At 37.6% G+C, this 14,849-nt stretch overlaps 1 protein-coding gene across 1 annotated transcript in view; it reads right to left on the reverse strand.

Moving 5' to 3' along the window:
• LOC139748085 (uncharacterized) overlaps positions 1–14,849 on the reverse strand; it is a 377,098-nt gene extending 362,249 nt beyond the window's left edge. Inside the window, exons 1-10 of the mRNA XM_071660697.1 lie at positions 14,731–14,849; positions 13,393–13,489; positions 12,843–13,008; positions 12,557–12,697; positions 11,205–11,433; positions 8,970–9,190; positions 7,580–7,685; positions 6,131–6,212; positions 5,745–5,808; positions 1,007–1,066 (exon numbers count right to left, since the gene is read on the reverse strand). Of these exons, the coding sequence (XP_071516798.1) occupies positions 1,007–1,066; positions 5,745–5,808; positions 6,131–6,212; positions 7,580–7,685; positions 8,970–9,190; positions 11,205–11,433; positions 12,557–12,697; positions 12,843–13,008; positions 13,393–13,469 (1,146 nt within the window). The 5' untranslated portion in view covers positions 13,470–13,489; positions 14,731–14,849. The remainder of the gene's footprint in view (positions 1–1,006; positions 1,067–5,744; positions 5,809–6,130; positions 6,213–7,579; positions 7,686–8,969; positions 9,191–11,204; positions 11,434–12,556; positions 12,698–12,842; positions 13,009–13,392; positions 13,490–14,730) is intronic.

Below are 14,849 nucleotides of genomic sequence, written 5' to 3' on the forward strand. Positions count from 1 at the left end.
TTATCATATAAGGTATCATAGTACCCATAGATCTACAAAAAGATACCGGTAATGAAATCCTTTTCAATATTTCAAACGAAACCTATGAAATTCAATGATCTTGTCATCAAGTTCTGGTGGAAGACACTGATATTTTCATTCTCCGTCTCGGTACAAAATCATTCCATAAATCTTGTGCACCAACCATGGCTTGCCTTAAAATCTGTGATGCCTAATTTCCTTGCTAATTTCAAGATGAAGGTTCAAATTGATCCTTGGGAAACACTGTATCCATTCTGTTGATTTTCACATGAAAACAAATGACTTTACCTAACCTTCCAATGTTCAAGAGATGTTACTAATCTTTTTAATAGTTTTTGGTTAAAATACTGTTATATGAAAACGATATTCTATTCATACTGTGCTTGATCTATATTCACGAAAATTTAATATTTTTGCTGAAATTACTTATGTAACAAATAAATGAATATATAAAATACTTATGTATTACAGTGGAAAGTGGGATAAAACCATGACGCAAACAATCGACTTTCGCTTTCTTTCATTATTCAAAAGATGTTACCATAATCGCTTTTAAAATCATTTTGTTAAAAAAACTGTTGTATTTCAATAATACTCCTTCCTAATTGACTTGAATAAATACTTGAATGGAAATATATATTTTTTTTGCTTAAACTACCCGCATTTCAGTGTAAAGTGCCATAATAATAAATGGTAAACAGTTTGCCTTTGAAGCTTGGTGTTTAATATGCCATAAAATATAAAGCTTTATGATCCTAATTTGTTCTTCCATTACCCACAAAAACTTGGGTCGACATATACACAAGGCATATTGTAAATCAATGATATCTTGGCAAAAATTCAAGGGTTAACCTACACATGAGGTAGACTTATAGACGAGTATATTCGGTATAATCAACTCTATGGGCTGCGATGCAAACTAAAAAAGCATGCAAGTAAAAGCAACAGAAAGCAAAGGGAGAGCCTTCAAGTGACATGCACTTACCTTAATCTCTGGTTCCATCACTGTTGCAATAAGATCTACGATGCTACCGCCTATCACAACCTGCAGAGCAATCATGCAAAATGCCAATGTCAAAAAATTGAGCAAAACAGTCTATGCAAAGAAATCATAAAACAATGAAGCAGTGCAAAGCTTTCTGTGTATCATGCAATGTCAAGTACAGCAATATTAGACACTATTTCTGAAATCAAGCACTCACTAGCTGACTACACATGATAAAAATTCGAACAGAAAAATGTGCATAATAGCTTATCTGTTTCATTCAAGCAGACTAAATATATAATCAGGATACATGTAAGCAAAGAGGCTCTATGCATCTGATTTACCCCCAAGGTGAGTGGGAATCTAATCAAAACAGATTTCGAGAAAGGAATCATTCTCGCTCGTGTACTATAATGTCTCAGATCTGGCAATCCTGAGATTTCAGAATTCTCCAAATTTGGGGTATCAATGCTTCCACAGGAACCACGATAACATATAGAATAAATTAATAAATCATAACTTGACCTTTGGAGCTTTCTTTTCCCAATATAAAAGTTTACGATGTTTTGATGAACATTACAACTGTATTTCTTTACTCAGCTTACCAAAAATTCTGCAGTTTGAAATTCGAAAATGTAAATTTCAACTACGGTAGCAACAGGTGATTACTGTACTCATTTGCAAAGTTAAGGGTGGCATCTTACCCAGCTGATGCTGAAGGTGATTAAACGTGTCATCTTGCTGTGATGAAGCTGATGCCTTAGAAGGTGCAAGAGGCAAGTCTTGCATTTTATCCACACCAGGTGCAGGTGTGGATATACTTAGGGACCATAAAAACTCAGCTCAAGCTTGAGAGCATTAGGAGAGGGGGTTTAATAAAGGGGTTTCGCTTTCTGCCTTCATAAGCAGATTTTGTAGTCTCACTTGCTCCATGTAGCTAGGTTTTTCTTTGATGAGCTTTTCTTTAATGTCGACTAAGGTTATGATAAGTGAATACATAAAAAGTGAAGGGTTGGGTGTCTCACCAAGCACCAGTCCCATCAATTCTGCTACATGGCAGGATCTGCCAGATTTTGGGATGCCAGATTTGAGACAATATTGTAGTAAACAAGAGCATCTACTTTGTGGCTTATCATACACAATCCTTGTAAGATCAGAAAAGTGTTTTGAGGGAAAAAGTTTATGCTTCCTTTACACAGCAAAAGCCTTTAAACACTTCCATGCAAATGTAAAGGCTAACACCAAATGCTGGTAAAAACTATGATTAGAGTTGTGGTGACAGTGAAACAAACAATTACAGTGAAGCAAGGAAAAAGAACAATCAAATACAGCTCCACTAGAAATAATGTTACAAAAAAGTATACTTACTTTTAAAATTACCGATAATACACACTCATATGATATTTGACATGCTTAAATGTAACATTCAAAACATTTTGTCGTTATATAAATATATGAATAATTCAACTGACTAAAGCATCACCTCTACATCTATCTATCTATCTATATCTCTGATCCATCAAAGGAGTAGCTATAGATATATAGTCTCCATAACTAGTGAACTCCAGTGCCATTTCTTTACCTTTACAGCCTAACCTTAACAGGCCACTGGCAGAAGGCAACTCTTGCACAGAGCTTGCAGAAGCTCCTACCCAATGATCCACCTTTAATGTTCCTATCTACCACTTCTATCTATCGCTTCTACCATTTTGCCGAAAGTCAGGGCTAGTGCACAGTGCTCACTGCATGAAAATCTAGAGTTATGAAGAACGAGCAGAGTAAATTAAGTGATGTCAAATGTTATATGTGACAAAGAGAAACTGTCCATTTGTGGAGAGGATGCCATTAATCCACATGTGGGTGAGGCAGAAAGAGAAGACAGCTACCTGAGCCAGAGGAGTGCAACCTGCAACTTGACAACCTCTGAAGTGCTCGCTCACTATGCAGCTGACACTAACCCTCCTAATACCTAGGCGGGTAGTTCTGGTAATATACCTCCCTGGTCGCTGGCTGCCTACCAACTGCTACCTACTTCAATATAGTGACCAAGGATATTTCCCATTCCTTACATGCGTAAACCTTGATGAATTACATGGATACTTTGGATATGCAAAACCATCTTGAACTTGCAACAATTGTACTTTAGAGGCAAATAATTTCCTACGCATCCTAAATCTAAATTCAAGCCACTTCCCTATGCAGAATCCCTCTTTCTATCGTAACTCCATCTCCAATATCATGGGATGGATTAGGTACATACAGCCTCTGAACTCACTTTCATACATACACAATTCATACCCTGTGTGTTAGAGTGAAAGAGTAAATAACTATAGTAATATCACACAACTTAAGACATACCCCGTTTAATTTCATACCACTCACTCATGCCACCGATCACTCTCATACATACACTCCTTTAATCCCTATTGATCTTAACAGCTTTTAAGTCCTCCATGCACATCATATAGAGTCAGCACTTCCTAACGTGCTTTCCTATTCAATTTACGGTATCACTTGCCGTTTCTAAACCATATATTTTATACGTAGAGTTCTCTTTCAGTACTTTGTTTACTATTTCCCTTAGTGCAAAATTGGTTTACACATCCTCTTCCCTTGCTAAACCCACCCTGTTCCTTACCAAAAGAAGGTAAAAAGAACCTTTCAACACAATCACTAGTGTCCAATATACCTTGCCAACTATGCTAAGATCTGTGCTACTGTAATTCTCATAATCCCTTTTACTGCAATTCTATGTTGCCTTAATCAGTACAGTATCTGCATCTCTCTCAAATGTGTACACATATCAAATCAATTTCTCACAGTAGATCATCAACTATTTCTAGTAATAACAGTATCAGTCCCTTTCAAACCCCTTCATTTCATATCTTCCACTGTCCCACTTCACTTCCAGACAACCTATACAAAACCTGATCCAATATGCCAGATGCCTCCTGGATAACAATACTTAAAAGACTATATCAAACATAATACAATAATCTCTTGAAGCTCATTTAGCTGTTGATCGGTTTTATTCTAATCATACTACTGAATATAGAAACAAAAATAAATGTCTTATTGATTCAATGACTCCAATATATGCCAGGAAGATGATTTTCTTTCCTTAACTATATTTCAACAACTAACAAGAAAAATGCTTTCTATTCAGTCAGTCATATACATCAAGTCATATGTAAACCCAGGCAGAGCACCAAAACACTGAAGCCAAGGTCAGTGTAAATGTTTTAAACACTTAGATCATCAAAGTATTATCCCACTTTTCTGTAATAGAAAATGCTGTTGCACGTTAATTCAGAAAAAGAAATCTAAAAGCAGCTTTTAAGTGGATAACAATTTGCATCATATTCATGCATATTCAATTTCAAGCATAATGCAACTAGGTACACATACATGCAGCATTTTCTGCCATGCTCAATGACAGGCTGGTCGAAACAGCACTCTGACACATTCAGATTAGGTGAAGAAGGAATTTCTTTGTTGAGAGCGTAATCTCTTTCATCAAACGATAATGATACAGCCTCGCCACACAACTGCTCACACACAGGATAACCTTAAGCAGGCAGACTCCAGCAGCAAATACTGCTATACAGTTTTTCGGTTAACATCTTCAGAGGAAAAATATCACCCACACATCATGTACCTTTCCCAGGCCTCCCTGCCCTTCACTTATCCTGCACTATTGCTACCTCCTTCACCCTCGCAGTTACAATTATCTCCTACACCTTCCTGGTTAGGCTCAGCATGATTACTCCACAATAGTTCTTCACTTCTTGCTAATTGTACTTTTGTACACAGGTACTGTCACTGCTCTTGTCCGTTTATTTGGCTCCCTTTCACTTTTCCAACACACGCACTGTTTGTTCATCCATTCTCCTACTACATTATCAGTTTCGTCCGTTTAACCTAACTCCACCTTCCCTTGGCAAATTCCTCACAAAAACTTCATTTATTCCCCCATCTTGTTTTATTTCCTTCTTTACCTTTACATTCCACCACACACAGCCACCTCTCCCCATCCACTTTTCACTCTCTTACTACCTTCATTATACCCAACCTTGAAAATGTAAGTACCTTCCACATCAACCTCTTCCCGTTTCTTTTCTCAGTCTTATCAGATTTAAAAAAGAAATACTCGAGTGAGCTGTCTGTTGATGTTAAAAAATAAAAAAGCATACGCTGACTCTTTGCCGTTCAAAAATTATTTGCCTATCCACCTATCATTATCAACTCTGCTTCCATTTCTACTAGCAGGATCAAGTGCACACAGGTATGCAACCTTTGCAAGAATTAATTTTTCTGTGCTAGAACCCCCAACCTAACACGCAGGCAAAGGTATTTTTCATCCACAACCACTAAAGACTTAATCTTTTGAACTGAACGACATGCACTCATTACAGAAAGTTTCAATATGGAATGACATCTGAATTTTTACTTTACAACCACAGTAGCTGCCACAAATCTATATAGAAAAAAAATTCAATGTAACGCATATAACCGAACAAGAGTCTTTAATTCTTTCACCATAAGTTTCATGGGTGGGATATATACTCAAACCACACAAAATCTGAAACTCATGTTTCACTAATTCTCCAACTGGAGTTGCATTTTCAAAGTAAAAATGCTTAAGAGTGATATCAACACCAAGAAATTAATTCTGAATGAAGGTCTATCCATTATCAAATAACAGTAAGGCTGCTCAGCCATCACCCAGATGACGTACAGGTCTTCCATGCACTTCAGATCCACTGGACTTCTCACCGGTAAGACTTTCACGAGGAATAAAACTGAAAGGAAAGAATAAGACACTAAATCAGAAATGAGAGGTGGCTATAAAAGCAAATTCGAAATTGTTATGTATGAAAAAACATCTCTATATTCTTAATTCATCTTTGAGATACACATTCCCCCAAAAAAATTGACAAAAATAATTCACCTTACTAACCTAACAACAAAATCTTCAATGATGAACATGTTACTTATAAGAAATGTAGATACTAATATTGAAGGAACAATAAGACTTATTACCAGAGGTGAAGGGTCAATGTATCTAATATTGTCTGTTTGAAACCATTCATTTTGAAACCATAAGAAGAAGTGCAACTCTACCTGGATGAAGATATTGTAAGTTTTGAATACTCCACAGCAATCTGTGCACCTGTCTTTGCATTATTTTCAATGAGGGCAATATCTGAACATGCTAAGGAAAAACTGCTCTAACTGTGAGAAATAAACAGCATGAAAAAGCAAAATATATCATGATGTGGGTAATCATATCAAAGGAATGGATTCAATACATGCTTAACTTTCAGTAGTCACATATAATCGTATCACAATTCTGATCAACGGTCTATCCCACACATGAACTTAATATACTGCAATCATAGGACCTCATCCACGTGCATTCTATCTTAATTCCATATATCTCCACTCTCACCCCTTAATCCATCTCATATTCATAAACATACATTTACTTCATTCTATCTAACAGGGCATTGGCCACCTTCCCTCCATCGAGTAACCATAAAAAGTATTAGATATACATGAACCCATTACCAAACATAATACTTCTCTGCAAAAGATATGGTACCAATAAGCAGTCAGTTCAGTTGTAAATAAAGAAGAAATATAAAAGTGGCATTCTACACTTGCTATCTCTCAATTATGGTCAGCAAGAGTAATAATATCCATTCATCAAATATCAAAGCAATGCCTCCCTTTTAGAGTGATTAAAATGATTCTTTCTTACAAATTTTTTAGACGAGAAAATAATAACTTTCTATATAAGGTTTCGTGCAAGAATTGGCAAATAAACGGCAAATAAAAATCCTACACAATCCTAAAGGAAACTGAACAAAAAAAAAAATCAAATCAAACTAATAATAATGGAGTTTTAAGGATTTAGAAAGGCATAAACCTACTTCTCACAATATGATATTTAGAGTTAATACTCCCATCCAGTCATGTTTTCTATCACTAACAGATTGGCACACAATACCACAAAATACAGCAATCCTCTGACAGCTCAGGCACAACATTAACACCTAACTCAGGACGGCAGAACTTCCTTGAGCAGCTCCTGTCTATGACGTATCACCTACTGTGTACCGAACCTTAGATACTAATTCAGAAGATGGGTGGTGACCAAGGTGATACGAGAAAATCCTGTATGCAGCCTTTTATGTTTCGTGTAAGAAGCAGCATACAGTATTAAGAAAGGAGATGGCTGAGTGTCTGTTTATTTAGAGCATGTAAGCTACTACCTGTTACTTAAGAAAAGGGCCATTCTAAATCAAAAGACATTACACTATGCTTTGCAGCTTCTTACCAGTATCTACAAGAATATTCACTTAATAATATTCGCATACGAGAGTTTACAGCAACTATGAGAAAACTTTGTTTAGAAGTAAGAAACTGCAAGACAAATCTCATTCCTCTTTGGTGTGTTCCTACTTTTAAACTTTCAATCTTCAGGGTTAACAATAAATTACAAGAACAAGAAACCTTTGATGTAAAACACCACAGGGAATGGAAGGTAAATATACAAATAAAGGATACTGGAGTTAAGACTCTGGCCCCCAGTGATTTCAGAGACTCTCTGCAAGATGAATGGTGTCACATCTCTTCCACGGACTGCTTTCCTCTGCTTCTTTAACTGCTTGCTCTGCCAAATGAGAAAAATCTAATAAAATCTGCACTTTTTCCTTGAATCTTTATAAGGAATAGGTCAAGAAAAAAGCTTAAATAGGCAATACTAATTTCACTGTTAATGACATATCCAAACCATACTTGAACATTGTGGTGGTAAAAACTTCCCATTTAAATAAAACATTATGAATTTTACAGTACCATGTTCTTATAAGTCTTCCCATATCCCTGCTATCTGACAACCGGTATTCCCTTATTCAACTAGGGTTAGTTGAAATGTTAAATCATACTGACCAGTCACAATACTTTCACCTTTACTTCTTTCAATGTTTTGAAATATAACTATCAGTTCATTTCATGAAAACAAAATGATGGATTTTCTTATATTCCAAGAACCACTCTTTAATTTCAATCAGTAAATTGAGGATTCAGTTAAAAACAAATGTATGATTCTAGATAAAAAAACACATATCAGAATAATCTCAGTTAGTCCGACACAAGCAACAAACTGTGCTGCTAAGCTCTACAAACTTAGCCAGCTCTAATGCTATGGACATTATATTTTGTTTGTCTTTACTCTGCACAAAATTAACAAACTTCTCTCGATCTATGAGGGGTTAGATGCACTGTATGATGGATCAAATAACCTGCTATGATGCTCCGACTCTGGGAAGTACTACTACCTTGTAGGTTCTTACAGAATCTCCTGTATATACATTTTGGGTAGTCAACTACCGAGCCATTCCATTATTGTATCAAAACAAGTTCAAAGCACATAAAAACACATGATGCATCCCCCAGCCTAACTGGCCGAACAAAAGTTTTCTTGTATACGCAGTCATACTTAAAGTATACGTTACAGAAACCTAATTCTAATATGAGAAATATTTCCATCTTACAATGCCTACATGTTGAGAGCTTTACAAAGCTTCCTTGATAACTGTAAAAGCTATGGCAAGAAAGCCATTTTCCACACATACACACGAAAAGGACAAATCCTATCAGAAGAAAGTCATTTCTGTTACACACAAACAGAGATGAAATAACATTAAAAGTATGATTTTAGAGCCTGGTTCATATAGGTTATAGATTAAAGTATACATGATACAACTCATGGTAACATAAAATATATAATTCTTATAAAAGTAGAATTCATACATGTCAATTCACCATCTACATATGACTAACTATCGTCTATGCAGTAAAAGAAATACCAATACCTTATGAATAGTGGTTTGCAATAACAGAGATACAGACAGACAGAGATATGGTACCATAAAGACAAAAATTCATCAAATACTTTACCAATTGCATCTTTGATTTGCAGCCCCTCAGCTTCATGCTCCAGAGGGATGGGCACAGCTATTAAAATACCAGAGTTTGTACCAAGCTCAGCTCTTTTCTGCATCATTAGTGCGGCCAGTTCTGGGGAACCTACATGATAGGGAGCAGTGTACCCACTGTCTCGCGTGAAGAAATCTGGAAACTGAGGTGTAGGACCCAAAACTGAGACGCACACTCCTGAAACACATTACATATGCATAGAAAATACGAGATACACAGGGACATAAAATCTAAGAAAAAGGAAATGTGACAAGATGTGGGGACAATAAGATATAATAATATGGTGAGGACATTCATATAATTTCAAGTAAAACAAATTAAGATCCGAGGTTTTAGGGATTATTTGCATAATCATTCATCTGCAGTAACCAATCCGTAATCATGGTGAGGAAGTTCATAGCTGAGGTGTCTTATCTCTTAATCCTGCATTTCTGTTAAATACTCCTGAACTACTCTATGTCATTTACTTCCTCAATATATCAAGTATGACTAAAGAAAATGGGTATCCCTGACTTTGTTACCATAGAGAGGTGAGGAGAGAGCAAGAAACCAGTTCTGCAAAAATTCTCAGGAAAAGAGTAAAGGTAATAATATGTCATTTACCACCCAACCTATACCAAACCCACCCAAATCACTCCTAAAATAACCACCAACCCCTACACAAAAATAAAAAGCTTACCCCTGCCCTACACTTCAGCAACCTCTACTCACATATTCCCCCATCCTTATTAAAGAATATTAACAAAATACATACCTTCTGAATTAATCCATCAAGCTCTAAACAACGTCCATACCCACTCAGTCTTACACTCCACTCCATTACATATATACCCACCACAAGCAAAACTCTGTGGAAAAACATAAATCACAAACTCACACTTATGTGACGGACAGTAACCATTCCTACAACACTACAGACATCAATGCATCCCAAGCCCCTTCATGCACACAATACAACTACCACAACAAAGACACAGAGCACTTATAACTTAATTGCCCAACATTATCCAAACAAATGCAATCACAACAATAACTTTTGTGACCTATGGTCCTGAGCAGTGGACACTGCCATTTTCCTATTTTTTTTTTTTTTTTTTTTTTTTTTTTTTATACTTTGTCGCTGTCTCCCGCGTTTGCGAGGTAGCGCAAGGAAACAGACGAAAGAAATGGCCCAACCCCCCCCCCCCATACACATGTACATACACATGTCCACACACGCAAATATACATACCTACACAGCTTTCCATGGTCCACCCCAGACGCCTCACATGCCTTGATTCACTCCACTGACAGCACGTCAACCCCTGTATACCACATCGCTCCAATTCACTCTATTCCTTGCCCTCCTTACACCCTCCTGCATGTTCAGGCCCCGATCACACAAAATCTTTTTCACTCCATCTTTCCACCTCCAATTTGGTCTCCCTCTTCTCCTCGTTCCCTCCACCTCCGACACATATATCCTCTTGGTCAATCTTTCCTCACTCATTCTCTCCATGTGCCCAAACCATTTCAAAACACCCTCTTCTGCTCTCTCAACCACGCTCTTTTTATTTCCACACATCTCTCTTACCCTTACGTTACTTACTCGATCAAACCACCTCACACCACACATTGTCCTCAAACATCTCATTTCCAGCCCATCCATCCTCCTGCGCACAACTCTATCCATAGCCCACGCCTCGCAACCATACAACATTGTTGGAACCACTATTCCTTCAAACATACCCATTTTTGCTTTCCGAGATAATGTTCTCGACTTCCACACATTTTTCAAGGCTCCCAAAATTTTCGCCCCCTCCCCCACCCTATGATCCACTTCCGCTTCCATGGTTCCATCCGCTGACAGATCCACTCCCAGATATCTAAAACACTTCACTTCCTCCAGTTTTTCTCCATTCAAACTCACCTCCCAATTGACTTGACCCTCAACCCTACTGTACCTAATAACCTTGCTCTTATTCACATTTACTCTTAACTTTCTTCTTCCACACACTTTACCAAACTCAGTCACCAGCTTCTGCAGTTTCTCACATGAATCAGCCACCAGCGCTGTATCATCAGCGAACAACAACTGACTCACTTCCCAAGCTCTCTCATCCCCAACAGACTTCATACTTGCCCCTCTTTCCTATGATATCATGATAATATATCACGGCAAAAACAGGCAGTGAAATTCTGAGGAACGTACCTTGTGTTTCTAAATATTCCAAAGTTCTCCCAATGTCAAGAATGCTCTTGACACCTGCTGACACAACAGTCACTGGTGTACGACCTAATTCAGTCAAGTCTGCAGATATATCCAATGTGCTCTCCGCGCCGCGATGAACTCCTCCAATACCGCCGGTCACAAAGATGGGAATCTTGATTTTGTCTGCTATCATCATTGTCCCAGACACTGTAGTTCCTCCATTGATACCCTGATATGAAAGATTTTGAATGTAATGTTTCTAAACATGTAAAAAAAGCAGTAATGTCTACAAAAAAATCATAATACCTTACAAGTAATGTTAAATGATTCCATTATGCACTGAACAAACTTGCATGCCTATTAGCACATAATTCCAATGATGTCTGATGATCCCCAAATCCATTCATCCATAAACGATTATGTATACATCTTCCTTTAGACCAAATATAGATATCACTAATATCAAATCCTTTTTCAGCACACAACTCAACAAGCTGTTCCCTATTTCTATTTACAATAGGGCCCCCATGCCCCCTAGATATATCCTCAAATGTCTCATAAGCCACTCATGCATTCAGATCCCAGCGCCAAGATTGTAACCCTTGTATCAAAACTGTTGCAACACTGCGGGTCTTGGAATTTGCTGAAACTTTGTAGTATTGTACGAATGGGTGATATCCAGAACACAAAACGAAACTGTGACTTGTGTTTGCTTGGAGAGTGTGGTTTCTGGTGGGCCTATGTCTGGTGGGATGGAATTTAAGACAGAGTTACGAGGGTGGATGTTTAGTGCTTGTTGGCTATTTCAGTGTGTGTTTTTGTCAGAACTGTACTTAACTGGGGGTGGAAGGATCTGCAAGATGAGGTTGCTGAGGTGTGAGGCAAGGATATGCTTTTCATTTCTTTTTACACATTGGTGTTTTGTTACGGAGTAGTTTAGGTGGGAGGGACCCAGTGATGGAAAATGGCGTCAAATATCTTTTGTGTGAGGACATGTCAGGGGAACAGTGCCGTCAATACTGCGTGGGAAGCAAGATGAGAGTGGTTAAAGCCACCATGTATATGTTGTGTGAGGTCTCTGTGGAACATGAAGTAGTGAGTCTGAAGCTGCATGGGTACAAGTGGAGCATTTTGGTTCTGACGTGGATCAGTTTCACGAGTGGGTTTGGATAGTAGGTAGAAATGGAAGGTTGGACCATTTGGTGGGTGCATTATGTAGAATAATAGGTTGGAACGTTAGGTAAACACACACGTATACTAGTCTGGTATATCCAGCCTTAATGAAGTAGCACCAAGAACATACATATACATATCAAAGATTCCAAAAGCCTATCAGAACCAGGAGAATGTACCTTTGCCATAACATAAGGAAAATCTCTTCTAGATGTCTTCATACATGGCTCCTTCTTAGCAGCTAAAGTATGTAATTCCTCACGTGAAAGACCAGCATGAACACAACCTTTCAAGATGGCTATTGTAGCTGGTACAGCTCCCTAGAAAATAATTTCATGGCATTAAAACACTTCTACTCCTGGATCAGATCTCTAACAACTTTTAAGTACAGTCCATATGGAAATACAATAATGCTATGCATATCAATTGATTCAATTGCATCACATTCACAGAATCATCTACAACCTCTTTTCTGATAATATCTTCAACTTTTATTGCTGTCTCCAAATTCTGGGGATAAGGCATTCCATGAGTGATAATTGTCGACTCCAGAGCAACAACTGGTTGATGCGATGAGAGAGCTTCCTTCACTTCTTGACTGACGACAATACCATGGGGTTCATCATGAAAGCTATGAACAAGAGGGCACAATGTACAATGAATTCTGATAAAGATACTCCGAAAAACAATGTTTTGGATATACAAGTACCCAACATTATATGAGAAATACAATCGAACCAGACTAAAGCACTGGTATGGTTATACTAATGATTCCAAATATCAAGATAAATTACATGACAATAATTAAGAGTGTTTGATGATCATCATATTCATCCTGAAGCGATGAAGTGCTCAACACATTATTTGGTTAAATTTCTTCAAAAGTCAAAATACTGGAAAAAGTATAGCTGTATTCAGACTGATAACGCTATTCAAGTACGAAAAATGAAAGGTATGAAATCAAAACGAACCCCAAACTTCTTTCATTCTGACATCAAAAGAACTTTGTGCTTACCTTCGACACACAGTGGAGGATCTCCATCCTGAGAAGAAAAATATTCGAGAGACATCTTTTAGCCGTTGCAGCATCATCTTTTAGTGTAATCTGAAAACTAAAAGGATAATTTTCAAAATGAGATAATAAAGTGTATGGAGTATTCATGCACTTTTGTTGGCTCCATCATACACTAGCATGCACACAACATTTTAAATATAAGCTATCAAATATCAAAATACAAGTTTTCCAAAAGTACACTTAACTGAAGTAGGCAAATAAGTAAGTGTCCATTTAAAGAATATGCGTCTAGCTGAAACTACGTACAGCTTGCACGAAGTCCAACTACAGTGCAATTTCAATCGAAAGTTACGTATCACTCAACATCAATTTGGGAGCTTCCATCATCAAGAATTCTCTTTAGTGTAAGAAGACCAATGACGTGCATTTTATAAAAATCTATAGACATTTTCAGTGGTGCCCCTAAATTAGTACTTCACTGAGGAAAAATATACGAGGAAAAATAAACGAACAAAAAATTGGTCTGCTGAGGACTACATAGCTGCTTGGTCTGTCATCTGTTTGCTGCCATTTCTCAGTCTTTACATGATAGTCATGAGCGTAACTGGAATATTTCAACTAGAATATTGAAAGTTAGGTATTTCTTAATTGCTACAGAAATAAAGTTACGTATTCGCAAGTTATCTTGAGATTCAATGGGTATTTTACCTACTTCTCCATCACTTAACGTTTTCCCTTATATTCATAACCCTTACTACTTATATCTCACTTTACATGATCCACTTAAATACAATGATCTAAACCACGATCTTTAATACTTATAATGTCTTATTGATACATAAGAAAACCAAATCCCTATCCACAATCAATAGATATGGGACTAAAGTAAGCACAGAGTGGCCTATGGGGGGGGCAACAAAAAATGTCGGCACAATAACCAATTACCAACTATTGGTTATAATTATCAAATTTGTTAATAAATGGACGTCAATGCTACTAACACCCCAGAGGACAGTCGCTCCACAGGATAATGACCAATTAGGGCAAACCACGTTACTAATCGTCCTAATTAACAAACCTCCAACCTCGCCCACAACCTCAGGCGAGGTCACGGTAGGATAAGTCGTGGGAGAAAGAGAGAGAGAGAGAGAACAATGGTCTGGTTTGCTCTTTAAAAGAGAGAGAGAGAGAGAGAGAGAGAGAGAGAGAGAGAGAGAGAGAGAGGCATCCAGCATGGCCTAAGGGTGTCGGGAGCGCTTCCAGGCCCCCTATTTATATATATATATATATATATATATATATATATATATACATATATATATATATAGCTATCATTACCCTGGGAGGTGATGAACACAAGTTACTGCCTGTGAGGAGGTGGGAAGGTGGCGACCACGTGTTTTCCCTCCGTCAGCTGATGGACCGTAAACAAACCCGCCATCCGGGACCTCGGCCGC

The sequence above is a fragment of the Panulirus ornatus genome, chromosome 72, assembly GCF_036320965.1.
Source record: "Panulirus ornatus isolate Po-2019 chromosome 72, ASM3632096v1, whole genome shotgun sequence".
NCBI lineage: Eukaryota > Metazoa > Arthropoda > Malacostraca > Decapoda > Palinuridae > Panulirus > Panulirus ornatus.